The sequence below is a fragment of the Mesoplodon densirostris genome, chromosome 2 (assembly GCF_025265405.1).
Source record: "Mesoplodon densirostris isolate mMesDen1 chromosome 2, mMesDen1 primary haplotype, whole genome shotgun sequence".
In the NCBI taxonomy this organism is placed as follows: domain Eukaryota; kingdom Metazoa; phylum Chordata; class Mammalia; order Artiodactyla; family Ziphiidae; genus Mesoplodon; species Mesoplodon densirostris.
The window spans coordinates 116,095,648-116,121,953 of record NC_082662.1 but is presented as its reverse complement, the minus strand read 5'-3'; the positions used below and the strand labels follow the sequence as shown (position 1 = coordinate 116,121,953).

General features: G+C 50.8%; 1 protein-coding gene and 1 pseudogene across 4 annotated transcripts; both read right to left on the bottom strand.

Moving 5' to 3' along the window:
- Positions 1–1,078: 1,078 nt before the first annotated feature.
- On the bottom strand, positions 1,079–1,536 carry LOC132482985 (large ribosomal subunit protein uL23-like; annotated as a pseudogene).
- A 2,387-nt stretch (positions 1,537–3,923) lies between these two features.
- On the bottom strand, positions 3,924–25,344 carry SEMA4A (semaphorin 4A). 4 transcript variants are annotated; one of them, XM_060088238.1, is made up of 15 exons: positions 25,300–25,344; positions 22,374–22,544; positions 20,037–20,197; positions 18,164–18,226; positions 17,805–17,903; positions 17,468–17,573; positions 16,530–16,646; positions 16,043–16,167; positions 15,709–15,881; positions 14,502–14,652; positions 8,462–8,642; positions 6,243–6,361; positions 5,976–6,133; positions 5,594–5,694; positions 3,924–5,207 (listed from the first exon to the last, which is right to left on the bottom strand). In XM_060088238.1, exons 2-15 carry the CDS (start codon positions 22,513–22,515, stop codon positions 4,615–4,617), a joined length of 2,289 nt encoding a protein of 762 aa, XP_059944221.1. In that variant the 5' UTR covers positions 22,516–22,544; positions 25,300–25,344; the 3' UTR covers positions 3,924–4,614. The 4 variants fall into 4 exon arrangements, with proteins under 4 accessions (XP_059944221.1, XP_059944218.1, XP_059944225.1 ...); XM_060088235.1 differs by having other exon boundaries at positions 25,151–25,335; XM_060088242.1 differs by lacking the exon at positions 17,805–17,903 and having other exon boundaries at positions 25,151–25,335.
- Positions 25,345–26,306: the final 962 nt, after the last annotated feature.

Here is a 26,306-nt window from a genome sequence, read left to right as displayed (position 1 = left end):
GTGGTGTATCCAGGTGGCTGTAACCAGTAGCTAGAGGGGGAGACAGGAAGCCTGAGCTTGCAGTACTCTGTCCCCCACGATACCTCTTCCCCACCCCACCCTGGGCTCTGACTGTTGCTAGTCCGTCCCTACTGCCAGATTGTGAGGGTAGGAAGCAGGTCTGATTCAGGTTTCTCCCCAGCTGTCTAGGCCAGATTCTTTTTTATTTTTGGTCGGGACGGGGGTGGGCATGCTGCGCTGGCATGCAGGATCTTAGTTCCCTGACCAGGAATCAAACCTGAGCCCCATGCAGTGGAAGCACAGAGTCCCAACCACTGGACCACCGGGGAAGTCCCTAGGCCAGATTCTGAACCATAGCAAGTACTTTGTGCATGTTTGCTGAATGAATAAATGGGCGTCCTTGGTTGAGAGGTGAGAGTGGAAGCAATAGGCATGGAAGATATTGTCCAAGGGGAATTTTCAAGGGAAATAAGAAAAGAGAAGTGCTTAAAAGACCTGAGGAGCAGTGGACAGAGAGTTAGGAAGGTAAGCAAGAGCACAGCAGCCAGAGACCAAAGCACAAGTGTTACAAGAAGAAATTGTCGCCAGTGTCAAAGGCTGCAGAGAAGTCAGGTAGGATGAGACTGACCAAGGTTTTGCTCTCATAAACAGTAAGCATGGGCTTCCCTGGTGGCGCAGTGGTTGAGAGTCCGCCTGCTGATGCAGGGGACACGGGTTCGTGCCCCGGTCCGGGAAGATCCCACATGCCGCGGAGCGGCCAGGCCCGTGAGCCATGGCCGCTGGGCCTGCGCGTCTGGAGCCTGTGCTCCACAACGGGAGAGGCCACAACAGTGAGAGGCCCGCGTACCGCAAAAAAAAAAGAAAAAAAACCAGTAAGCATTTGCCAGGTGCCTCCTCTCACTAGAGCATAGTGCCTCACGCTTTAGGCTGTGGAGATGGGGTTGAGATACCTCCTGCCCCCAGGGTGCTGAGAGTCCAGAAGGGGTAACTGCATGTGCCATCCCCTTCTGTGTTTTACATTCTTTCTTTTATATATACTGAAAACTTTTATATTTAGAATTAGCCAGCTGGACTCAGTTTAGATGATCCCAATTTTGTTGGCAACATCCAAAGCATCATAGTCAGGAACCAGTCGAACATATGCCTTTTTCTCTCCATCAGACCTGATCAGGGTGTTGACCTTGGCCACATCAATGTCATAGAGCTTCTTCACAGCCTGTTTAATCTGGTATTTGTTGGCTTTGACATCCATATTGAACACCAATGTGTTGTTGTCTTCAGTCTTCTTCATGGCTGACTAGGTGCTTGATGATGGCATAATGGTCAAGCTTGTTTCTCTGAAAGGCGCTCTTCTGAGGATATTTGGGATGCCTCCTGAGCCTCAGTGTTTTGGGCTGTTGGAAGGTAGATTACATCAGACATTCTTTTTTTGTGGCTGTGGACGCCTTTCAACACTGCTTTCTTGGCCTTTAAAGACTTTGCTTTGGCTTCGGCTTTGGGAGGGGCAGGGGCTTCCTTCTTGGCCTTCAACACCATCTTCCTGAAAAGCTGTGTTTTACATTCTTATGGTTGGGTCTAAGTACCTCATGAATGATGTAGACAGTGAGTGCGGGGGAAATCTTAGAGAAGACTAATCATCCAGGACTGGGGCAGGCTGGGAAGATGGCACGGAGGAGATAGCCTCTAAATTATACCTTAGAGGGAGATGAGGAAAGAGTACATTCCAGAGTGATGTTGGTGGGAGGCTGAGAAGGAAAACAGAGAAAAGGTGTTCTGGGAGCCTTTGGGTCACCTGGATAAAGATGTCCAGCAGCCTTGTCCTTGAACTGGCTGGAGGACAGGAGAAAGCTCAGCTCTGGAGCTATTTATCTGTTTGTTTGTTTGTTTTGCATTATGCGGGCCTCTCACTGCTGTGGCCTCTCCCGTTGCGGAGTGCAGGCTCAGCGGCCATGGCTCACGGGCCCAGCCTCTCCGCGGCATGTGGGATCATCCTGGACCGGGGCACGAACCCGTGTCCCCTGCATCAGCAGGCGGACTCTCAACCACTGCGCCACCAGGGAAGCCCTGGAGCTATGTATTTGACAATGAGGGATCCATAATGCTTAAAGCAGGAAGTTTCCTGTGCATCCTTTCCCTCTGAGAGGTGAATAAATTGAGGTGCAGACAGGAAGAGCTGTCCAAGTCTATTAACAGCAGACGAAGGCCCCAGGAGCTCAACCCTGGCCTCATTCCCTTTCCACTACCCGACAGCCGTTGGCCTAGAGGTCATGGGGAGCCACAAGAGAGAAGGTCTGGAAAGGGTGCTTGGAACAGTGAAAGCCAGGGCTCAGGGTAAAAGTGCATTGAGTAATGGGAGGAAGAAAAGGAACCGGAAGGGGAGAAATACCAAGAGAAGCCAAATAACGCCAATAAAGGAGCCCTAGCAGACAGGATCTTGAGATATTTGCACACCCATGTTCATTGTAGCATTATTCACACTGGTGAAGAAGTGAACCACCCAAATGTCCATCAGCAGAAAAATGGATAAAGAAACTGTAGTCTATAGATACGATGGAATATTAATCAGCCTCAAAAAAGGAAGAAAATCCTGTCATATACAGCAACATGGATGAACCTTGAGGACAGTATGGTAAGTGAAATAAGCCAGTCACAAAAGGCCAAATACTATGATTATATGAGGCACCTAAAGTAGTCAGACTAATAGACAGAAAGTTGCCAGGGGTTGGGAGGAGGAGGAATGGTGTTTGATGGACATCAACTTTCAGGTTCGCAAGATGAAAAAGTTCTAGAGATCTGTTATACAACGATGTGAATATAGTTAACATACTGAACTGTATGCATAAACTGTATGGTTAAGGGGATAAATTTTATATCACCATATGCTTTTTACCACAATTGAAAATTTAAAAAAAAAACTTTTTTTTTTGAAGAAAAAGCCATAGTAGAAGAGAGTTGTAAGAAGAATAGTGTGGCCAAGGTGTAAAGACTGCGCAGAGGTCAAGGCCAGTGGGGAGCTTCTGAGAAATCGTGGAGAGTCATCTGAGCAGAGAGGTGGGGGAAAAGCCAGACAGACCACAGGGCATTAAAGAGGGTGAGGGCGACAGTGGGGGTGGGGTGAGGTGGGGGGCAGCAAGAACGGACCCTGCCTGGTGATTGGTGGTAACAGGAAAGAAAGAGTTAGTGAGGGTGGAGGGGGTAGACTGAAAGGGTGGAGCTGTGGGAAGGATTATTGCTTTGTTTTCTTTTTCGGTACAGAGAACACCTAGCACACTTGTGGGTGGAAGAAGGGAGGTTAACGATGAGGGAGTAATAAAGTGGGGAGGGCGGTGCAGGGGGTCTTGGCACAGCGGAAGGGGCAAACGCACCTGTTAGCCTTCGTTGGAGGAGGGACATGTGCCTTCGTGACAGAGGGAGAGGGGGAAGGTGGTAAGGGGGTGTGGACAGAGTGTTTGTCAGATATTGGGAAGGATGTGGCCAGGATGGGGGTGACTGCACAGTCTTGCTCTAAATTCAATCCACCAAGAGTTGAAACCAACAGCTTGCAGTGGGAAAGGGGGGCTGAGGAGGAGTCAAGAGAAGTGTGGGACAGCTGGGGACAGCAACTGTGGGGCTGCGGCACGGAGTCCGTGATGGATGAGGTGCTGCCTGGCCAGCAGACACACAGACGTGTGTTGGCCCCAAAGGCAGAGTTGCAGGCACTCTCTAGCAGCGCCTGGAGTGGAAGAAAGGGCTGTGGGGCTGGCTGGGGGCTGGGAGGCAGCTGGCAGGGCAAAAAAGGTGGTTTGGAGTTGGAGAGAACAATCACTCTACAAACCTACTAATGTCCTCGGACTGCCTGCTCCCCTTACCTCCCACGGTCCTCGGCTGGAGCGCTCTGCTCAGACAAAAACAGCACCAGTCATAAGCTTTGTCTTTTTAATAAAAAATAAACTGTCTGTGACAAGTGGTTTTTGAATCCCAAAACAAAGGAGAGGGGAGAGGAAAGGGGTCCAGGGAAAAGGAGTGAACAAGGCTCAGATCACCCCTGTGTTCTAGCCAGGCCAGAAGGGGTTAAATCTGCCCCAACTGAAACAAGATGGAAGGAGGTGAGACTTCAGGAAAGACCTCCCCGGTTGAGTTGATAAGGGGAGCAGGAAGGGAGCAGCTCCCTGCAGAGTCCTGGAGAGCCTTGGGAGAGGGGAGTGTTGGTGTCCAAGGTGGCAGCTGCTTTTAGAGTGGAGTCTCCAGGTGTGGTGTGCTATCTTACAGTTGCTTAGGTGTTTGGTGTTTTAGGGTCTCCTGTAGCAGTATGTTTCTGGAAGGTCCTGGAATGGCCAGAACTGAAGGATCCTCTCTAGGTCCTCCTATCATAGCCTAGGTCCAGGTCTGGGGCAGCCCCCCATTAGAGAGGCCACGTGCTTGGCAGAAGGGAGTCCCATAGGGGAGTCAGGCCGCTGTGCCCAGCCCCACTGAGTGCTATGGGTGGCACAGAGTGGCAGAGAAGGTGCTCTTGTGGGAGGAAGGTGGTCTTTTGTGCTACTCCCACCCTAGTCAGGGCTGCACTGCTCCCGGTCCCCCCAGCCAGCACGGCCAGGCACTCTGCCCTACCCGACAGCTCCAGCTTGTACCCAGAGTTTAAGCCACCTCAGTGCCCTGGAGGTTGTTGTCAGTGTCCACATCACTAGCAGAGGTCCTGCATTCCTTGGGGGATTGGAGGCACTGCTCCCTGCTCAATGGGGCCTTCTCCCCGAGGGGCAGGGTCCCACAGCCTTGGACCTTGCCCCGGGCTCGGAGTGACCCCAAAGGGGAGGCGAGGAGGAAGATGAGGGCTCCTGAAAGCACTAAGGCAAGGAGTACAGTGACGGTGAGGAAGTGGGGCCAGTAGGACCGCGGGGCAGCCAGGGCAGCCCCACCACCGACTCTGGTCAGCGGGGCCTCCATGCGTTCCCGGGGAATGCCCGCCAGTTCAGGATCCAGGGCCAGGGGTTGGTCCTGACTGTCCACCCAGTAGGAGACCACAGGGTATGAGAAGTCATTCTCAGTGGCCCAGCACTGATAGAGACCCCCCACCCCATCTCGCAATAGCAGCAAGAGGGAGCCACGGTAGACTGTGGAAGAGGTGTCTGGGATCGCTGCTGCGCCGTGACTCCAGCGGTAAGAGGCCAGAGCTGAGAGGTGGGGGCAGGGGAGCTCCAGGATAGAGTTGGGGACAGCCAGGACTTCTTTAACTGTAGGTAAGGGAAAGGGGCCAAAGGTTAAGGAGAGAGCAGGCAGGAGGGAGTCTCTACCCGACGTGTGGGCCCCAACTCCCACCTCCAACTTCTATTTCAACTCCTAAACTCAACTCTGACCCCTTTCCTATCTCCAGTCTGGGCCCCATACTAACCTCCCCAGTCCATCTGACTCCAACTCTGACACCAGAAGTAACCCCAATCCTGAATCCCAGCTTAGAATTCCTATCCCTCTTCCCTACAGCCTACATCCCAATCCATTCCAACTCTGGGTATTCAGGTCTCAAGCCAGGCAGGTGCTGGGGGAGAAACTGAGGCAGAAATGCCCACCCCCTCCCAGAAGTCCTCCCGAGCCTTTGTACCTCCCCTGGTCCCACACTCACTGATTTGGGGGTGGCTCCGAGGTCTTCCACTCCTGCCCACGGGGCCATTGGCACATGCCCACTCTGGGTTCCCACGCTCCATGTCCTGTTTCCAGGACTTCCTGAGAAGGCAGGGAAAGCAAAAATTATCCCTTGAAACAGCCAAGAGTGGGAGGAGGAGGGAGCAAGAGAGCGAAGTGCAGGGGGGAAGAAGGCGGGTCTGGGAGACTAGGTAGAACAGAGAGGAGGGGAAGAGAAGCCCAGAGTGGGCTGGAGCAGCTCAGAACTGCCTGATGCAACTCCATCCCTGAAGGAGCCCCCCACAGGCCGGGGGAATCTTGAAGGGAATGTGTTAGTAGCACCTGGAAAGAGGAAGACCATAAGCTGGGTAACTGGCACTCACGGGATGGGGCTGGGCAGGAGGCGGCAGATTTGGGACTCTGGGTCCCAGGCACAGTGAGGGTCCCGGGCAAGGACACAGTCCACACAGCTCTCGTAGACACTACAGTTGGCTCGGGGAACCCTCCAGATGCCTCCTGAGAAGCCTGCAAACACTGCGCCCTGGAAGAGAGATGGAGAGTGTCAGGGCATCCTCGCCACACCTAGGAAGGACCCAGCACCCAAGGCCTGCCCCACTAGAAGGCCATCTGAGGGTCAGGCCCCTTCCCACCTGGGTGGGGGCCAGCTGCAGGTTGCGAACAGGCTCAGGGTCAGGGAACAGCTGGATCTCCTCCACCAGATAAGTGTTGTTGTCCCCACTCACCACAGCCTTGTGGAGGGACCCTGTGCCTGTGAAGAGACAAGAGAGAGCTGAAATTGTCTGACCCCGTCTACACACCCCTCTCGTGCTCCCTCTCTGACTCCAGATGGCTTCCCCAGCTGTCAGAAAGTTCCTTCTGAAGTGTGCACTGGACAAAGATCTGTCAGACCGTTTCCCTCTATGCCACGGAGATGGAGCTTGCTTGTAAATGGCTGGAAATCCCTTGCCTCTCGGTCCTTCCTTTGCAACTGCCTGATAAAACTCCATGCCTGGAGGAACCCAACCGTCCCCTTTCTCCATGGACATGGGGCAGTGGACTGATGAGCGCTTCTGTAGAAAATCACATCACAGACTCCCTCACCTCCATCAAGTGTCTCTGCTCAAAGGCACTTCAGTGAGCTCTACCCTGACCACCCTTTTAAACATTACTACCACCCCAACCGGGATTCCTGACCACACACTGCTCTATTTATTTTCTAATCTCATAATGTACCAAGTAATTGACTCTTCGGTATGTTTATTGTCTGTCCCCACGTACTCCAAAAAGGAGCTAGATTTTTGTCTGTTTTGTTCTCTATTGTATACCCAATATATGCACAGCTGATGTCCTAAAAGAATGAATGAACCTGATGGGTTTCTTCCACTAAAGCTCAAGGTCATCCACCTCAGCCAGGCCCTCAATATAATATATGCTTGGCAATCTTCCCCATCTCCCCCGCAGACTGTCTCTCCTTTTTTCTCTCTTTTTTTTTTTTTTTTTTTTTTTTTTGCGGTACACGGGCCTCTCACTGTTGTGCCCTCTCCCGTTGCAGAGCACAGGCTCCGGACGCGCAGGCTCAGCGGCCATGGCTCACGGGCCCAGCCACTCCGCGGCATGTGGGATCTTCCCGGACCGGGGCACGAACCCGTGTCCCCTGCATCGGCAGGTAGACTCTCAACCACTGCGCCACCAGGGAAGCCCTCTCTTTATTTTAAAATAAATTTATTTATTTTTGGCTGCGTTGGGTCTTCGTTGCTGCGCGCAGGCTTTCTCTAGTTGCAGCAAGCGGGGGCTACTCTTCATTGTGGTGTGCGGGCTTCTCATTGTGGTGGCTTCTCTTGTTGTGGAGCACGGGCTCTAGGAGCACGGGCTCAGTAGTTGCGGCTCGCGGGCTCTAGAGTGCAGGCTCAGTAGCTGTGGTGCACGGGCTTAGTTGCTCCGTGGCACATGGGATCTTCGTGGACCAGGGATCGAACCCGTGTCCCCTACATCGGCAGGTGGATTGTTAACCACTGCGCCACTAGCGAAGCCGCTCCTTCTTTCTACGATGAATATTTGAATCTATTCCTCTCTCCTCAAACCTCCCACCTTTTCTATCCCTCAGTCTCCCCCCGCCCCTCCCCCGCTCATGACCTTGTGTCCTCCTACTTCGTAGAAAACACAAAAGCCTTCACAAAAGAGCTCCCTCTACTTCTTGCCCATTTCCCCCACAAGTCTATACATTCCCCCTTTCAGTTTTATCCCCGCTTCTACTCCTTCACTCCCATCCCAGCAGAGGTCTGTACCTCCCCCACTCACGACCAGTCCCTCCACCTGGTTCTAGAACCAGGCTTCCTGCTGCCTCTGCAACTTAACCTGCCATTTAGCCCCTCACCTGCCCATCCCTTCGCCATCTCCCTCTCTACTGGATCCTGACGATCTTTCCCATCTTTAAAAAGATTGCTGGCTGGATCCCACGCCCTCCTCCAGTTACCTCCCCTTCCCCTCTTCCCCTTCACAGCCAAGCTTCCGGATGCGTGATCTGTGATCTCTACTCTCGCTGTTTCCAGCTCCCCCTTTATCCTCCCTCACTCTTCACCTCTCTATAGCATGTCTTCCCCATAAGATAAACAGTTCTTGCTAAGGTCACCAAAGCCCTCCATGTTTCTCTCCCCCACCAGACTGAAAGCTCAGAGAAGGTAGGGACAGGACTGTTTTGTTCTCCCACTGTATTTTCAGAGCCTAGCAGGGTGCCAGGCACAAAGTAGGTGGTCAGAAAACATTTGTTGAATGAATGCCTGAGTGAATGAACTCAAAGGTTTCCCTCCTCAGCCTGAGTTGCAGACCCTGCTCTGGTCCCCTGAGGGGTGGCCTTCAGCCCTTTACTCACTGGTACCCAGGTACATGACCAGATGGCTATTCCTGTCGATGCCCTGGGCTGTCTCCACCGCAAGCCGTGTGTACTCCACACCAGACTTCACCAGCAGGGGTGTCCCCACCACCGGCTCATCCATCAGGAAATGGTCCTTCATGAAGGTCAAGGCTTTATCAGAGGAGGGGCCCTCCGAGCACTGAAGGGGAAGGAGGCAGATCAGGTCAGCTTTCTCCTTCCTTCAACTCACCCATTGCCTCTTCCCTCCCTCCCTCCCTCTTGGCTAATTTCCTTTGCCTCCTTTCCTCTTGGCAGTCCTCATTTCAGGATGGGGATTAAAGCTGGACTCAGGAACTGCCTGGCTTTGAATTCCAGCCTCTGAATTCAGCGTGCCTGAGGTTCCTTAACAGTGTAATGGGCCTATTACCAATACATCACAGGCTTGCTGTGAGGATGCAATGCACCAATACATGAAAAGTAATTAGAACAGTGCTTGGCATAAAGTAAGTATTTCATAAACATTAGCTGTCATTATTTTCCTCCATCATCACCTTCACCAAGGATGCCTGGCCACCAGCAGGAAGTAGAGTGAGGGTCCCTTGCAGACAAGGACAACCTTGAACTCATGTCTGTAAGCCCAGGCTTAACACAGGACCTGGCACACAGTTGGTGTCCAATAAATGTTCGCTGAGTCAGTAATTGAATGAATGATGTCACAGAAAGGGGTGGTGAATAGGGAGTGTTTCTCATCATGGTGTGGCATGAATTTGATGCGTGACTCTGGGAGAGTCCCTTCTCCATTCTGGGCCTTCTTTTTCTTACTCATAAAATGAGGGGGTTGGACCAGCTGTTCTCGAAAGGCCCTGCCAACACCAGCATACTGTGGCTTTGGGACACCTGCGTCCTGATCTTTGGTCACGATTCTTGTCCTCCGTTTCCAAGAGCACTGTCTTAGCACCAGCCCCAGCTCTGTCACCTACAAGATATGTCCTCAGACAAGTTACCCCGCCTCTATGAGTTGCAACTTCCTCATCTGTAAAGTGATGTAATAACATCTGTATTTCATTTTGATGCCAGAATGAGCATATGCACTTACTCTCACTTCCTCCCAAAGGGATTTTTTTTTTTAAAGACACAGACCTACAGGGATGGGGAGAACAGGAGAGAAGGCAAAAGCAGCCACATTTTGGAAGCTGGAAAGCAAATGAACAAATAGGAAAAGACTTAGCAGGATAAAAGAATCTTCTTAAGCCAGCCCAGGGATAACCTCAAACTATCTGATTTATAAGGCAGAATTCCTGAAGTTCATGGAATAGTGGCCCCAGTCACCTCTGGAAATGGGGTAAAGGAGGGGCTGAATAAAGAAGATTATTTGAAAGTCTCTTTAAGAAGTAGGCAGGTTTCCTCCCAGCTCCATGCCACTGAGTGACTGTCCCTTCCATACCCTTGCCCCAAACTGGAGGTTTATTCTCTGGAGAGGGTAAGACAGAGGGACTCTGAATGGAGTACAGTAGAGATGGGTGACACCACCATGAAAGCAGGGGATTAAATCCAAGTAGACACAGTACCTTCACCCAGCCCTCTTTCCCCATGGCTCCCAGACACCAGGAGCCAGATCATCTCCCTCCAGGCAGAAGACTGGAAGAATCTACTCCAGGAAAACTGACTAGAGGTCCAAGAGGAAAGACTTAAAGATATTGACATTGAAGGTCCCCAACAAAGCAGTCCAGCCAGACCATCCTCAGTGGAGTTATCACGGAGCTCAAGTTGCCAAGTCATGCCCAGGGTGCAGAGTTTCCAAACAGCTTCATGGTCCCCTCCCTCTTAAATATGAGTAGATAGCCAAGGATTACCAGATATGTGAGTGAAACCATGAACATGAAAGAGATCAAAACAAGGAAATGGAAAAAATGAATAAACAAAAACCTAAGAGGAAACAGAAATGATTCAGAGAAAAGAAAACCTCAGCAAAGTATCATTACTATCTTAAGAGAGATAAGTATGAAGATAGTATACGCATGAAACAAGAACATAATGCTACAAAAGAGGAGTTCTTATTTCAAAGAGTGTGGCCAGGGCCTCCCTGGTGGCGCAAGTGGTTGAGAGTCCGCCTGCCGATGCAGGGGATACGGGTTCGTGCCCCGGTCTGGGAGGATCCCATATGCCGCGGAGCGGCTGGGCCCGTGAGCCATGGCCGCTGAGCCTGCGCGTCCAGAGCCTGCGCGTCCGGAGCCTGTGCTCCGCAGCGGGGGAGGCCACAACAGTGAGAGGCCCGCATACCGCAAAAAAAAAAAAAAAAAAAAAAAAAAAAAAAGAGTGTGGCCAGAGATTACATACTTCCTGAAAGAAGACCACACTACCACTATGATGTAGTTTTGTTCCTGAAAATCAAACTTTAATCTGATTACATCTCTAGATCCAAACACCAACCAATTTACAGAAAATACTTAAACTCCATCACAGAGATGCAAAATCAAGATCCAGACTGTGGAAAATTCTACATAACAAATAAATTGCAAGAGAAAAAAAGAAGTTAGAAAGCGAACATACAGACTAAAAGAGACTGAAAAGAACAACCAATCCAAATGTACAGATCTTATTTGGATTTTGATTCCAATAAACAAATAATATTTTTTAAAAACCCTTATGATATCTGTGAGACTATTAGAAATTTGAACACTAAATGCATATTAGATTAAGGGACTATTATTAATTTTTTGGTGTGATAATGGTACTATGGCTATGTTGTTGTTGTTTTCAAAGCCCTTATCCTTTGGAGATACATACCAAAATATTTATGGATGAGGTAATGGGATGAATGGTAGCCCCCCAAAAGACATGTCCATCTAAAACCTGTGAATGTGACTTTATTTGCAGAAAGGGTTTTTGTATACATAATTAAAAATCTCAAGATGACTCATTCTGAGGACTTTCCTAGTGGTCCAGTGGTAAAGAATCCACCTTCTAATGCAAGGGATGTGGGTTCGATCCCTAGTCGGGGAACTAGGTTCCCACATGCCGTGGGGCAGCTAAGCCCACGTGCCACAACTACAGAGCCCACACGCCCTGGGGCCTGTGCGCCACACTAGAGAAGAGAAAACCCGCACGCCACAACTAGAGAGAAGCCCATGCAACACAATGAAAGATCCCGCATTCAGCAACTAAGACCCAACACAGCCAAATAAATAAATAAATAAATAAATAAAATATATTAAAAAAAAAAAGATGACTCATTCTGGATTACAATGGGCTCTAAATCCAATGACAAGTGTCTGTATAAGAGAAGTGGAGGAGACATACAGAGATAAGGCAAAGTGATGACAGAGGCAGAGATTGGAGTGATGTGCCTACAAGACAAGGAACACCAAGGGTTTCCAGCAGCCAACTAGAAGCTTAGAGCGAGGCATAGAATAGATTTTCCCTCAGAGCCTCCAGAAGGAACCAACACTGCTGACACTTTGATCTCAAACACCTGGCCTCCAGAACTGTGAAAGAATAAACTTCTGTTGTTTCACACCACCACGTTTGTGGTAATTTGTTACGGCAGCCATAGAAAACTAATATGGATGAAATGATACAATAACCAGAATGTGTTTCAAAATAATAAGAGGGGGGCTTCCCTGGTGGCGCAGTTGTTAAGAATCTGCCTGCCAGTGCAGGGGACACGGGTTCGAGCCCTGGTCCAGGAAATTCCCACATGCCGCGGAGCAACTAAGCCCGTGCACCACAACTACTGATCCCGCGTGCCCGGAGCCCGTGCTCCACAACAAGAGAAGCCACTGCAGTGAGAAGCCCGTGCACCGCAACGAAGAATAGCCTCCGCTCGCCGCGACTAGAGAAAGCCCGTGCGCAGCAGTGAAGACCCATCCCAGACAAAATTAAATAAATAAAAATTTCCTCCTTTAAAAAAAAAAAATAATAATAATAATAATAAGAGGAGAAGTGGGTGGGGTATAGATGAAACAGTTTGATTGGCTATGAGTTGAAGCTGGCTGATGGGTGTACGGAGGTCCATTACACTATTCTGTCCACTTTTTATATATTTAAAATTCTCTATAATGGAACATGTTTATAAAAGACATTCAAAGCTCAAAAAATTTAGTAAATTAAATATCTGATAGCAGAAATTTAAAATCTGATAGAAGGATCAGAAGATAAAATTGAGATACTCTCTCAGAAAGTAGAACAAAACCAAAGACATGAAAAAAATCTTTTAAAGGATTTTAAAAGGTAGAGGACTAGTCCAGGAGGTCCAGAAAGAAGTGAAAAAACATTCTGACATTAGAATGTCAGCTCCATGAGGAAAGAGACTTTTGTCTGTTTTGTTCACTGCTATATCCCCAGTGCCTACAACGGTGACAGGTGGCCTCAAAAAATATTTGTTGAATGAAAAGGGAACAGGAGGAAATAGTTCAAGAAAACTTCTTAGAACTGAAAGAACTAAAATTCCAGGCTTAAGGGGAAAATTGAATGTCCAGACAATGAACAAACAGATATCATCAAGGCACAATCATGAAATTTCAAAACAACCAGCGACACAAAAAAGGTACTACAAGATTCCAGTGAGAAAAAAAACAGGTGACATTCAAAGAGTTGGGGATCAGGATAGCTTTAGACTTCTCAACAGCAGCACTGGTAGCTAGAAGATAATAGAGGAAGCCTTCAAAGTTTGGAAGGAAAAATATTTCTAGTCTCGAATTAGATACACCTAGGCAAACTATCAAATGTGAATGTAGAATAAAGACATATTCAGACATTCAAGGTCTCAAAAAAACTTACCTGCCATGTATCCCTTTCCGGGAATCTCCACTAAAATGAGATAGTGAAAAAAAAGAAAAGAGAGGAAGTTGTGGGATGCAAGAAACACCAGATTGTCGCAAGGAAGAGGCAAAGGGAATCCCCAGAATGATGAGGAAGCGAGATTCCAGGATGGCAGCTGTGTCCCGGATGTAGTTAAGATGTAGATGTAGTACAGACTGCAGCAGATAGGAAGGATCTCTGGGAAGACGAAACTCTTAGAATACCTAATGGATCTGTTTTTAAAAGAGATTCAGATAACTGAGGAAGGGTTTGGGGTTGAATTAAAGATAAGAGCTTAGAAAACAAAGCAAATAATAATAATAATAATCAAGATAATTACTAACCCCAGGGAAAATTTTTAAATTATGCAAAAAGGAAAAATAATCATGGCTTACTACCTGGCTCAGTTGTGAATAGTGAATCATAATATAAATATTGATCTAACCAAAATTACTATAAAACAATAGTAATGAGATGAGGGGTGGGTGCAGTGGTGTGTTGATAAGGCAGCTCTGGGGAACGACAAGCGGGGAGACCTCTGATTTGAAGTGTTTGCTGATTTCCATGATGTATTATTCCCACCATGGCTGATTTCAAGCTATCAATGTATTGTCACTGAACTCGGATTTGTAAAGAGATGCACAAAGGGTTCTTGCTAGTTGCTGCAAGCCAGTTCCAGCACATCGCTGAGTGCGGGTGGGGGACATGGTTAAATCCTCACCATCCAGAATGAGAATTCAATAGACACTGCCTGACACTGAAACATCAAGAAGTAGCAAGAAAAGTATTTCAAGATTTAGAGATAAATATCAAAAGAATCAGCTAAAAGAGTTGAAGGTGGTTGTCTCTAGAGAGGAAAAAGTGCTGAGGATAGGAAACAGGGCTGTTTTTTTGTAACCAACCATGTAAATCTGAATGATTGTTTAAATGCTGTACATATACACTCTGATCAAAAAACAAAAGTTAAATAAGAAATGCAGGTGAAGATGCCCAAGACAGTCCTTGGCACAGCCCGTGCTCCCTTGTTTCCTTAGTGATGTACCCAGGTATTTGGGGTGCACTCAGCTGAGGTGAAGAGGTGCTGCTCTGTGTTTAGGATGGGGGCAGCCAGAATGGGTGAATATCTGAGCAGACAGGACCTGGGGGTGCGGGGAACACTAGCATTTATTGGGCATTTATTATGCCGTGATAGGTACTTTGACATGCATATTATGTGTCTGGGGAGGCAGGTTTGCTCAGTGGGATGGGTAGTACTCACGCTGCCTGGCCGAGGACTGATATCAGGGAACCCGTAAGTAGTCCAGCGTGAAGTCTCTTTGTTCAATTCCTTATACTTCCCCTCAAAGACATGCTTGATGTCCTTGAGTGAGAAAGCACAGACAGCAGAGCTCCTGGTCCCACCAACCTGCCTGGAGAAAGCCAGAGGGGACGTTGTCTGTAACCTCCTCTGCTATACCAGGAAGCTCCCTTTCCAGCCCTGGCCCACCCTTGGTGAGAAACCCCAGAAGGGCAGGAGGATGAAGGGCTGGGTCAGCCCCCAGCTGTGGTGATAAGGGCTAGGAGAGCCCCAGACTCTAGCCCATCTTAGGATCTGAGGTGTGATTATCTTTAATGAGAATTAAATGGGGCTCATGCCCTGGGGTGTCTCCTGCCTGGCCTGCCCAGACTGGGCCCCTATGGGAGGGGCAGCATAACCAGCTGCCCAACAGGCTCCAGATGAAGTGTTCCTCCTTGGGGATCCCATGTATTCCTGGTCCTCAGATAAACAACCAGAGCCTAACTACAACTATTTTTATTCCTTCAGCCTTGGTCTGTGGAGACAAAAGGTCTCTCTTGTTCTCTTTAACCTGTGACATACACAATATTCTCAGTTCTGGATGCCACAGATACCAGACCCTGCTTACAACAGATATCTTTGATACCTGACATATTGTCAGCAGATACCAGACCACAGCAAGTAAGTTAAACTTTCTCAGCCTCCAAGCAATGACTGCATTTTTATCTTATGTCACTGGTGGTGTTTCACTCTTTGCTCTGACCATTAGGAAGCTCAGAGCTAAATTTGTGCCGACATCCCAGGACTGCACATTCGTAACGCACGTTTGTAAAGCACATGTGTAATGTGCTGACCGGATCCCTGGGTTCTCTTATTCTCTTTTTATTTCCATTTCCTCATGGATTTTATTTTATTTTAATGTTTGCCTTTTGTAAGCTGCCTCCTATCCTTTTTGGAACCAGGCAGGATATAAACTAGTAAGAACCTTTCTGAGCTTTATTTTTCCCATCTACATTAAGGGCATGAGTCAAATTCCTGGGAGACGGTGACGATCAAATGCCTTCGTATGTGAAGTGTGGAGTATGTGCTCGGCTCACATCAGTTCCTATCCTCCCTGGCGGGCCAGGGCAACAGGGGTGCTGACCCGTAATCCCGCTTCCAGCCGCCACGTTCCCGCCTGGCTGCTCACCACTGAGAGGTGAAGACAGCGTAGACATAGGGATCGGTGGAGGAATTGTCTGCCAGCAGGACAGCGTGACGGATGACGTTGAAGGGCAGCTGCCCCGGCTGGGCGCAGAGTAGCTGGGCCTTCAAGAAGGTGGTCCACTTCTTCTGCAGCAGCTTTTCGCCGCCCACGTCGTTCTAGGGGCACCGGAGGAGTCAGGGGACGCCCCCTGCCCCACGTGACCTCGCCCTCTTCTCCACCCCTCACTCCCATTGGTCCCTAAGCGCTCAGCCCCGCCTCTGCCATCTCCCCATTGGCTCCTCCACAGCCAGGCCCGCCTCCCGCCCAGGTTGCAGACCTTGCAGACTCTGGCCACCCGGGATGTGTGAAGCTTCTCGAAGAACTCAAACTCGCTGGCTGTCTCCTCGAAGAAGAAGTAGACGACGTGGGTCGAAGGGATGGCTGCCACGAAGGAGGCGTCCTCTACAGGGGCGGGGCAGATGGGCTAAGAGATGGAGCACCTGGATGCCCTGGCCTCCCCTTTGTGAAAACCCTTGGCTCTGGGGGACAGGAGACATGACCTCTCGGGTCTCACAGCTGGTCGAGACGTAGCCATGGGTGGGGGGTGGGGGGGGAGCGACTGTTACTTCTTTCATTATTTATGTAAGATGAAAATTTCAAGAGGACGGGAGCTTTGTCTTCTTCCCTGCAGTACCGCCAATGCCTTGCACACTGTATGCCTCAACAAACGAGAGTTGAGTAAATTAACAGCAGTTCACAGTGCCAGGTCTCCGGGACTTGGGGAAGGGGGCCAGACCTGTGCTGGATGGGGCTCAGGTCCTTACGTTGCAGCCAGCGGAGGAAATTGTCCGTCTTGAGGACGGGCTGGGATCCCAGTGTGCGCATCAGGATGGGCTCACTGCCCAGGAAGTTGTTCATGGTGCCGGAATAGAGCATCCCATCTAGTGTGGGGAGAGGAGGGGAGACCTCATCAGTTGGAGGGTTGCCCCTGCCCTCCTCAGACCTGTCAGCATTCACATCAGTCTCTGGCCTCCTTCAGGTGTTCTATACCTTCCTATGGAATCCCAAAGCCCAGCTCACAGCCCCCCACTGAGCACCGTTCTTAGGTCCTTGTGCCCACAGGGAATGGCCAACCTTATGGCCTCCAGTGTTTTGGCACTTTTCTCTGGCTCCTCCCTCCCATGCCCAGTTAAACCACTTGCCAGTTAGAATCACTCATTGTTGCCCGAAGACGGCTTCATTTTGTTTCCGAACCTTAAGTCCTACCCTTTTCTTCATGGAACACCTTCCCTGCCCATCTACCTATCTTTCAAGGTCCCTCTCAGTCAAAGTCCACCGCCTTCGGGAAGCCAGGGTGGGAAGCCTGTAATGGTTTGTGTCCGGGAGGGCACAGCACCATGATTTCTTCTTTGTAATCCCTACAGTTCCTAGCACAATGCCTGGCACACCAGAGGGGGCATTCATACAGAGCATACTTGTTGAACAAATGACTGAATCTCAGGCCTCTTCCCTGCCTGAGACCCTTCCTGGACCCTCCCGTCTCTGTGCCTCTCTCCATATCCATTTTGCTCCACCTCCTTTGTGGCAGTTTCAGCAGTAGCTGGTGTTTGGGGTACCTGATTCTCCCTCTGATTTTGTGTTCCATGGCTCCTGGCTTCTCCTCCCTCTGTCCCCTGTTTTTCAGGAAATTGTCAGATTCCATATGTCACAAAGTGACCAGGAAAAGCAGTTGCTGGGATGGACCAGGGAACCTCATACTCACCTGCCAGGACAGCCGTGTGCTTATGGGCGGGGTCGAAGGGGCTTTGGCCTTTCCCCTCTACAACCTTGTCCTCCGAGATGGGCAACAGGTTGGAATCTTGGAGTTCCTAGAGAGGGGGAGTGGCTGGGGGGCCAGAACGCCAGAGTCTCATGTCTGGGAAAGGAGGGGCGTGAGGGAGGAAGGGGAGGGGATGTAGAGGAAAATTGCTCTGGGGCCAGGAAGCTCACAAGGGTCCTGCGTCTGGAAAACCAGAGTTTTCCAGAGCTGCAGAGGATGAGCTGGGAGTAGACGTGAGGAGGGATGCTTGGGGCCTGAGAGCTGGTGCCAGATAACTCACAATGAAGGTACAAGCAGGGCTGAAGGCGAAGGTGCCACAGGCGTAGAGATGGGTGGCATTGAAGGAGACCAGGACACGAATAAAGTTGAAACACTGTGTCTGAGGGAGATAGAGAATTCAGGCCTCCAGGGCACTTGCCCCAAACTCCTGGGCCCCCAGAGGCTGCTCCTTCACTCCCTAGTAGGGAGAAGGGCTGGGCAATGCTGAGGCAGTCCCTGTCTGTCTTTATAGAACATGATGCAGGCAATTATTATGCAAACAAGCATCCTCTGCTGCCTTCCCAACCTGAGATCATCCAGTGATGGTCTAGGGACACCAGGGTTCTCTACCAGAGCCCCAGTATCTCCACCTCTACTTACCTCATTGCTCTTCTTCTTAAAGGCACATTCACTCTTTTTTCGGTCACTGGCTGGCCAGGGTATCTGAAGTGGGGCATTGGGAAAGGGGAGATAAAGGGAATGAGGTCTTCAGCTCTAGCTCTGACCTACCATCCCCCCCTTGGCTCTGATGTGAAATTACCAGCAGGCATAGTGGTTAGTTACATGCTAGTGGGCTATAATAACCTCACTTTGTGACCCTGGCTATTACTCTGATGATACTGTTATTCATTAAGACACAGCTCCATGGTAGAACATGGCCTATGGAATCAGACCTGAGTTTGAATCTAGACTCAGCCACTTACTGGTTGAGTGATCTTGGTCAACTGCACAGGCTTCTGGAGGGCACAACTAGGTAGCATATGTAAAGCACCTAATGCCATGCATGGTATAAAAGCAGAAGTTGGCAAAAAAAAAAACCCACCACATTTCCTGGGGAAATTGTTAAAAATGTCAGTTCCTCACACCTCAGAGAATCTGTATTTTTTAAAAATTATATTTATTTATTTATTTATTATTTTTGGCTGTGTTGGGTCTTCGTTGCTGCATGCGGGCTCTCTCTAGTTGCGGCGAGCGGGGGCTACTCTTCCTTGCGGTGCACAGGCTTCTCATTGCGGTGGCTTCTCTTGTTGCAGAGCACGGGCTCTAGGCATACGGGCTTCAGTAGTCGTGGCTCGCAAGCTCTAGAGCACAGGCTCAGTAGTTGTGGCACACAGGCTTAGTTGCTCCGCGGCATGTGGGATCTTCCCGGACCAGGGCTCAAACCTGTGTCTCCTGCATTGGCAGGCAGATTCTTAACCACTGTGCCACCAGGGAAGCCCAGAATCTGTATTTTTAATTGGCATCCCATGTGTGCAGGTGGCCCACAGACCACACATTGAGAAAAACAAACCGTGGAGATGCTCAGTAATTGCTAGCTCCCTCCCTCCCTTTTTTCCTTCCCTCTCCCATTCTCCCTCACGTTGTTCCCATGAGTAGGGTGGCTGTAATTTAACACAGAAGCTTCAGTGATTTCTACCAGTGGGTGGATATCATATTATTGATATAATTTGAGTCAATGTTTCTCTCATATGTCAATGATTTCCATATCAGCCACTTTAGTAATTAATAGTATTCAACCAGTATTCACGGTACCAATGAATAGTGAAGCCACTACAGTGTTTCTTGTCTGTTATACCAATCATATATATATGTCTATACGAAGAATTGCTGATTGTTGGGGACTTCCCTGGTGGTCCAGTGGTTAAGATTCCGCCTTCCAATGCAGGGACGCAGGTTCAATCCCTGGTCAGGGAACTAAGATCCCACTTGCCACAGGGCAACTAAGCCTGCACACAACTACTAAGCACGCGAGCCACAACCAGAGAGCCCGCATGCCACAACTACAGAGCCCACGCACTCTGGAGCCCGCGGGCCACAACTAGAGAGAAGCCCGCACGCTGTAACGAAGACCCAATGCAGCCAAAAAATAAAATAAATAAATATTTTTTAAAAAAAGAATTGCTGGGCTTCCCTGGTGGCGCAGGGGTTGAGAGTCCGCCTGCCGATGCAAGGGACACGGGTTCGTGCCCCGGTCCGGGAAGATCCCACGTGCCGCGGAGCGGCTGGGCCCGTGAGCCATGGCCGCTGGGCCTGCGCGTCCGGAGCCTGTGCTCCACAACGGGAGAGGCCACAACAGTGAGAGGCCCGCGTACCGCAAAAAAAAAAAAAAAAAAAAAAAAAAAAGAATTGCTGATTGTTGCTGATTATAGGTAACAGCAAATTGGGTGGTTATTCATGCGTAAGCAGCCCAAGCGCAGGGCAGCCATTGGTCCCCTCCTCACTCCCAGCCCACGCCCTTCCCCTGGCCTCTCACCATGTTCTTCAGCCTTGGTACCCCTGGATCCTGGATATTCAAAGCCAGAATGGCCTCTCGAGCCCCCACATAGAGAGTGTCTCCATCACCACTCAGGAGCAGAGTGTCAAAATCCTGGAGGCCCTTCTGGTGGAAGAAGCTAAGAGCTCTGCGTCCATCCCCTGTTGAGAGGTGGTGAGAAGGAGACAGTGATGAGAAGTCAGTGGGCAGGGCTTCCCTGGTGGCGCAGTGGTTGAGAATCTGCCTGCCAATGCAGGGGACACGGCTTCAAGCCCTGGTCTGGGAAGATCCCACATGCCACGGAGCAACTAGGCCCGTGAGCCACAACTACTGAGCCTGCGCATCTGGAGCCTGTGCTCCGCAACAAGAGAGGCCGCGACAGTGAGAGGCCTGCGCACGGCGATGAAGAGTGGCCCCCGCTTGCCGCAACTAGAGAAAGCCCTCGCACAGAAACGAAGACCCAACACAGCCAAAAAATTAATTAATTAATTAATTAAAAAAAAATGTTTAGGGCTTCCCTGGTGGCACAGTGGTTGAGAGTCCGCCTGTCGATGCAGGGGACATGGGTTTGTGCCCCGGTCCAAGAAGATCCCACATGCCGCAGAGCAGCTGGGCCCGTGAGCCATGGCCGCTGAGCCTGCGCGTCCGGAGCCTGTGCTCCACAACGGGAGAGGGCAGAGGGCACAACAGTGAGAGGCCCACGTACCGCAAAAAAAAAAAAAAAAAAAAAAAGTTTAAAAAAAAAAAGTCAGTGGGCAAGCAGCTGACTTCTGAGATAAAATCAGGGGAAGAAAAGGGCTGGCAGAGTGTGCTCCCCAGACCTTGGCAACTGGACCCACTCTTCATCAGCAGTTCCCAGCTTCGTCCCACCCTGCTGGCAGCCATAGGAGCTTTGTGTGTTGAGCTTATAGTAGAGAGGAAAGGCAGCCAGAGACAGGGTAATGACAGACTGGGGCTGGGGGAGGGTGGCCCGTACCCAAGAGACAGACAAAGGGACAGGAAATAAAGTGAGGCACAATGGATGCTCTTCCAGGCCTGGGGGCTGTGGTGGGGGAGGACACGTTGGTCCTCACCCGTGGGGAGAGCAGAAGGCAGACAGACAACAGGAAGGTGTTGGCGGCCACAGACAGGAAAGCTAGATGTAGATAGGACTATGTGTCAAGAGTAGCTGTGGGTTGTAGGGGTCCCACTCACCAGCCCCACTTTTCTCCCCGCCTCTATTGCAGGAAATTTCCACCACAAGAATCACTGCCATAGGCTGAACAGAAAGGAAATGTTTTTCTTCAAAGTTTCCTGCAAGCGCCTAGATGTCACCTGGGCATGGGATTCCAGTTGGTTGTGGGAGGTTCCCTGAGGTCTAGCCATCACCGTGGTGTGGCAGAGGTGGGGTGTGTGTGCCTGTTCCCCTGGCATATCAGCATGTGGGGAGGAGCTTCTGAAATCCTCTCTCATGAGCACATTTGTACTTTTGCATTAGTTAGAGGACTGACTAGCTAATTGTTACCTTTGGAGGCTCAGAGACTCTTAGGACCAACCAAGAGGAGGAGCTGGGGAAACGTGTGGCAAGGTGCTGGAGAGGCCAGCCTCCCCAGAACTGTATGCACCCCTCTGTCACTGAACTGACCGCCCCAAAGTGTGCTTGTCTGTTCATCTGCCTCCCCCTTGGGACCATCAGCACTTTGAGGGCAGGGGCTGAGTCCTGTTTATGTTGTAATCCCAGCACCCAACACAGAGGAGGCCCCTCCATCAACGGGCAACATGCATTTCCTTTACCACGTTGCCCCGGAAAGATGCTAAAGACACAGCTGTGCCCAGGAGACTGCCCCTACAACTCCTACAGGGCCCATGTTCCTTCCTGAATCTTCTCCCTGGAGGTGGAAGACCAGCAGTCACCACAGCCTCAGTAAGAAACCAGCCAGGCTGTGCCTAATGGGTCCCAGGGTCCGTATCCCAGCCAGGCCACACTGAGTTCTTGTATTCTTGGTGTCCACAGTACTGGGCATGACGTGGTCCAGCATCATCTGTGCAGTTGTGTGTCCTGGTGTGTCCTGGGTCACCAGGCCCACAGATGCTCTTCTGGCAGGGGCCTTGGCTTTGGGGCACTTGAGGGCATGAAAGCAGTTACGGGTTTGAGGTGACCAGTTTGATAACAGTGACATTTAAGGAGGGAAAGAAAAATCACCAACTCTGGAGAACCAGAAGGCACAACGCCCCTGGCCCCCTGGTCCCCTCACTTCCCTTTCCTCAATCTCTGCCCCAGGTGAGTTTCATCATTCACTCCTTTCTCAGTCAGCCCGGTGTTGCCATCCCCACACTTCCTGATCATCAGACACTTACCTGCGTAGTATTTGACCCTGGGTGTGGGCCCCTGCCCATCACCCCGTGCAGTCGTCGGTGGTGGCAGGAGCAGCAGAAGCAGCTGGAAGAGGAAAAGGCCCAGGAGGCTCCAGGAGTCCAGGCCCAGGGCTGGAAGGGCCATGCTCAGCCAGAGGCTGTCACCAGACGGCTCTGGGGAAACAGGCACCCACCACTCTCTGGGTGAGCAGTCTTTACCACATCCTCCCTGGGAACCAATCAGACAGCCCCAGGCAGCAGAAGTGTGTATTGTGGGGGGGATGCTAGAGAGAAGGGCCAGTTTCCTCTCCGGAGTGCCCTTAGAGAGTCTCACTTCCATCATCCCACAGGCCTCATCCGCCTCACTCTCCCCTCTGGGTAGGAGTCCAGCTGTTCCCCATCCTGCCCTTCTGATCTCTTTGCACCAATAGCCCCACTTTGCCTTTTCTCACCTTACTCTCAGGGAAGTCTTTCTTGATATTTCCTCTTTGCCTTCCCTCCTCCCATAGCCCAGAGCCCAGACCAATGCCTGGTCCTGGCAGGGACCTTTCTGGGGAGCAGATTCCTGCACTCACAATATAGATTCTTCAGACCTGACTCTCCTGGCACTTTCAGATCTGTTGATACCCAGAACCTCGTACACAGCGCTACCCTCTGATGACCCAAACAAGCAGACCAGGTCTGAATCAGCCTGCTCTGATCTCTCCCCAACTGGGCTTAGGTCGCTGACTCTCATGTCTACAAGCCTCTTTTTGCAGGGAGGAGATGGGAGTCCAGCCTGGAGGGCTGGCCATCAGCATCGTGCAGAAAGTGGCCCAGGGCAGGGAGTGGCTGGCTGTCTCCCGGCCTCTGCAGCTGCCCCCTCTCTCCCTGGTCCTTGTGCTGCTGCTGTCTATCTCCCTGGGCCTCTGCATAATCCTCCCCTGGGACTGCACCCCCCAGCCACCCATCTCATCTCACCCTTGAGCCAGACACAGTGCAGAATCTAGGTGTCCAGACTCTTGGGCATGGGTGCCATCCAAGAGAATAAAGAAGGGGGTTTCCCAGGCCCCAGAGGCAGGGGATGGGAGGCTCAGCCTGGCTGGGCCAGGCGTGTGGCTCTCCAGGTACCCATAGCAGCAAAGCCAGCACTGGGAGCTCTGGGCATGGGAAACCAGAATTTCCACCTCTCGAGTTGTGACAGATCCCTGGCTTGGGCGGAAGTTGGTGGATTGGGAGGGGACTAAAAGGAGGCACACCTTTGTCTTTCAATCTATCCAGAAAGTTTAAAATGCCAGAAAGTTTCTAGGTCATTTCAGCCATTCCCTTGTCCCTCTATCTCATCACATCCAGTCTAACCAGACTAGCATTGGTTTCTCCTCTTGCTCAAGACTTCCCAGCTAGAGACATGACACCGTCTTTCATATTCCTCTTTCCACTTACCCACAAGGTGGGGTCTCTCTACTCCTACCTACTGGGAAGTCCCTGCAGTGGTCTAAACTTTCAAACCTCCCACTTCCAACTGGGCCATAGTCTTTAAAAAATAAAACAATTGCAAACAACAAGGACCTACTGTATAGCACAGGGAACTATATTCATTATCTTGTAATAACCTATAATGGAAAAGAATCTGAAAAAGAATATATATATATATATGTATAACTATCACTTTGCTGTACACTTGAAACTAATACAACACTGTAAATTAACTATACTTCAATTTTTTTTTTTTTTTTTTTTTTTTTTTTTTTTTGCGGTACGCGGCCCTCTCACTGCCGTAGCCTCTCCCGCTGCGGAGCACAGGCTCCAGACACGCAGGCTCAGCGGCCATGGCTCACGGGCCCAGCCGCTCCGCAGCATGTGGGATCTTCCCGGACCGGGGCACAGAACCCATGTCTCTTGCATTGGCAGGCGGACTCTCAACCACTGCGCCACCAGGGAAGCCCTATACTTCAATTTTTTAAAATGGCTTAAAAAAAATCTAATAGATAAATAAAACAATTGCATTAGGCTCTTATCCATGGCTTTGCTGTGGAAATTCCTTCTGTAGTCTTATCTCCAACACTCTTACGGCAGCATCAGGCCAGTGGGAAACCCAGAAAATTTCCCATCTGAGCTTGAACATATTTCTGGGGCACCCAAATGCCTGATGATGGCTGCTCACCCCCTCCCTGAAGGCTCCAGGGGGAACCTCATAATGCAGGGTTAATAAGGCATCTAGCACCAAGGGCTTCATGACCTATAAAGTGGGTAGTTTCCTGCCCACTCAGCCTGAGCCCAGCTGACTGCTGGTTAATAGAGCACAGACACCCCAGGGCTAATCCGACTCCGATAAATAATCCACCTCCTTTTTTTTTTTTTTTTTTTCGGTACGCGGGCCTCTCACCGCTGTGGCCTCTCCCGTTGCGGAGCACAGGCTCCGGACGCGCAGGCTCAGCGGCCATGGCTCACGGGCCCAGCCGCTCCGCGGCATGAGGGATCCTCCCGGACCGGGGCACGAACCCGCGTCCCCCGCATCGGCAGGCGGACTCTGAAACACTGCGCCACCAGGGAAGCCCCCCACCTCCTTCTTAAATGCACATTCCTCATGGTCAGGAAGTCCTTCCTGTAGTGTAACTTCCGCCCCTCTTGCCACAGCAAAGCCTACAGGGTGATGGGACAGCCTAGGCTCCTCCTTAGAAGAATTCCTTATCAGTCTGCTCAGCCTTCTTTCCTTTCCCTCTGCTCCCATTTTCCCTCAATTTCCCTGAGGGCTGGCCTCAGCCAAACCCCTCCTGACAACTGTTTCTATCAAGACTTACCTAAGACTTCCCCAGACTCTCATGGAGCCTTGTTGCCAGATCCTTGGGAGAAGCCATGGTCTAAGCCACCCAGAGAACATTTTGTAGACACTCAGAATCAAGGGAAACTCCCACCCAGACCCCAACTCAAGCTCAGAGTGGGAGCCTACCCTGCTCTGGGGCCTCTCTGCTTGAACAGATCGGCTTTTCTGGGTCTCTGGGAGGAGCTCTGATAGGGTGGGTGGGGCTTGGGGGAGGAGGTTCCAGCCCCACCCTCCCAGTCCTTGCCCTATTCCCACCTCTCTGGAAGTGTTAGATTCAATGCCCTGAGCCGAGTTCCTCCTTCTCCAGAGACCCAGGAATTCTAATGGCAACAAGTCTCCTTTTCCCCAGCCTCTCCAGTGAATATGAAGTCTGCATTATCAGGCTTTGGTCTACCCAACAATTTTAGCTGCTAGGTACCACCATCATCCCCCCCTTTTTTTTTTTGCGGTACGCGGGCCTCTCACTGTTGTGGCCTCTCCTGCTGCGGAGCACAGGCTCCGGATGCTCAGGCTCAGCGGCCATGGCTCACGGGCCCAGCCGCTCCGCGGCATGCGGGATCCTCCCGGACCGGAGCACGAACCCGCGCCCCCCGCATCGGCAGGCAGACTCTCAACCACTGTGCCACCAGGGAAGCCCCCAATCCCATTTTAAAGATGACAAAAGTGAGGCAAAGGAGGTTACACAGCCAGAAGCCAAGTTAAACTCATATCTGCCTCATACCAGAGTGACTGCCTTAGCTACGCTCTCAGGAGTCCTACTCCTGCCCTAGTCCGGGAAACCCAGCTCTGAGCCACTTGGATGGAGAAGACAAGTGTGTAGGGTGGGGGGTGACAAGTTCTAGCTCCGATGGGCTAAGAAACAGTACCTCTGGGGTGATTCCTGACTCAAGAGGAAACAGAAACCTCTCTGAAGAAAGGCCATCAGGTACAGGTCCCACCCCCTGTCTCCACAAGGGCCTTCTGGTCTAGTTCCCTGGAGGAGCCTGGTGGGGAAGAAGGGCACCCTGCCCCTACCACTGCTTGTCTTGCACCAGAGCCTCAGGAGTCAGATCCCAAGTTACACTGCCATCTCCCTTGCTGCAGCCTGCAGAGCCCACAGCCAGGGCTGGCTTCCTGGGCATGTGACCTGCGCA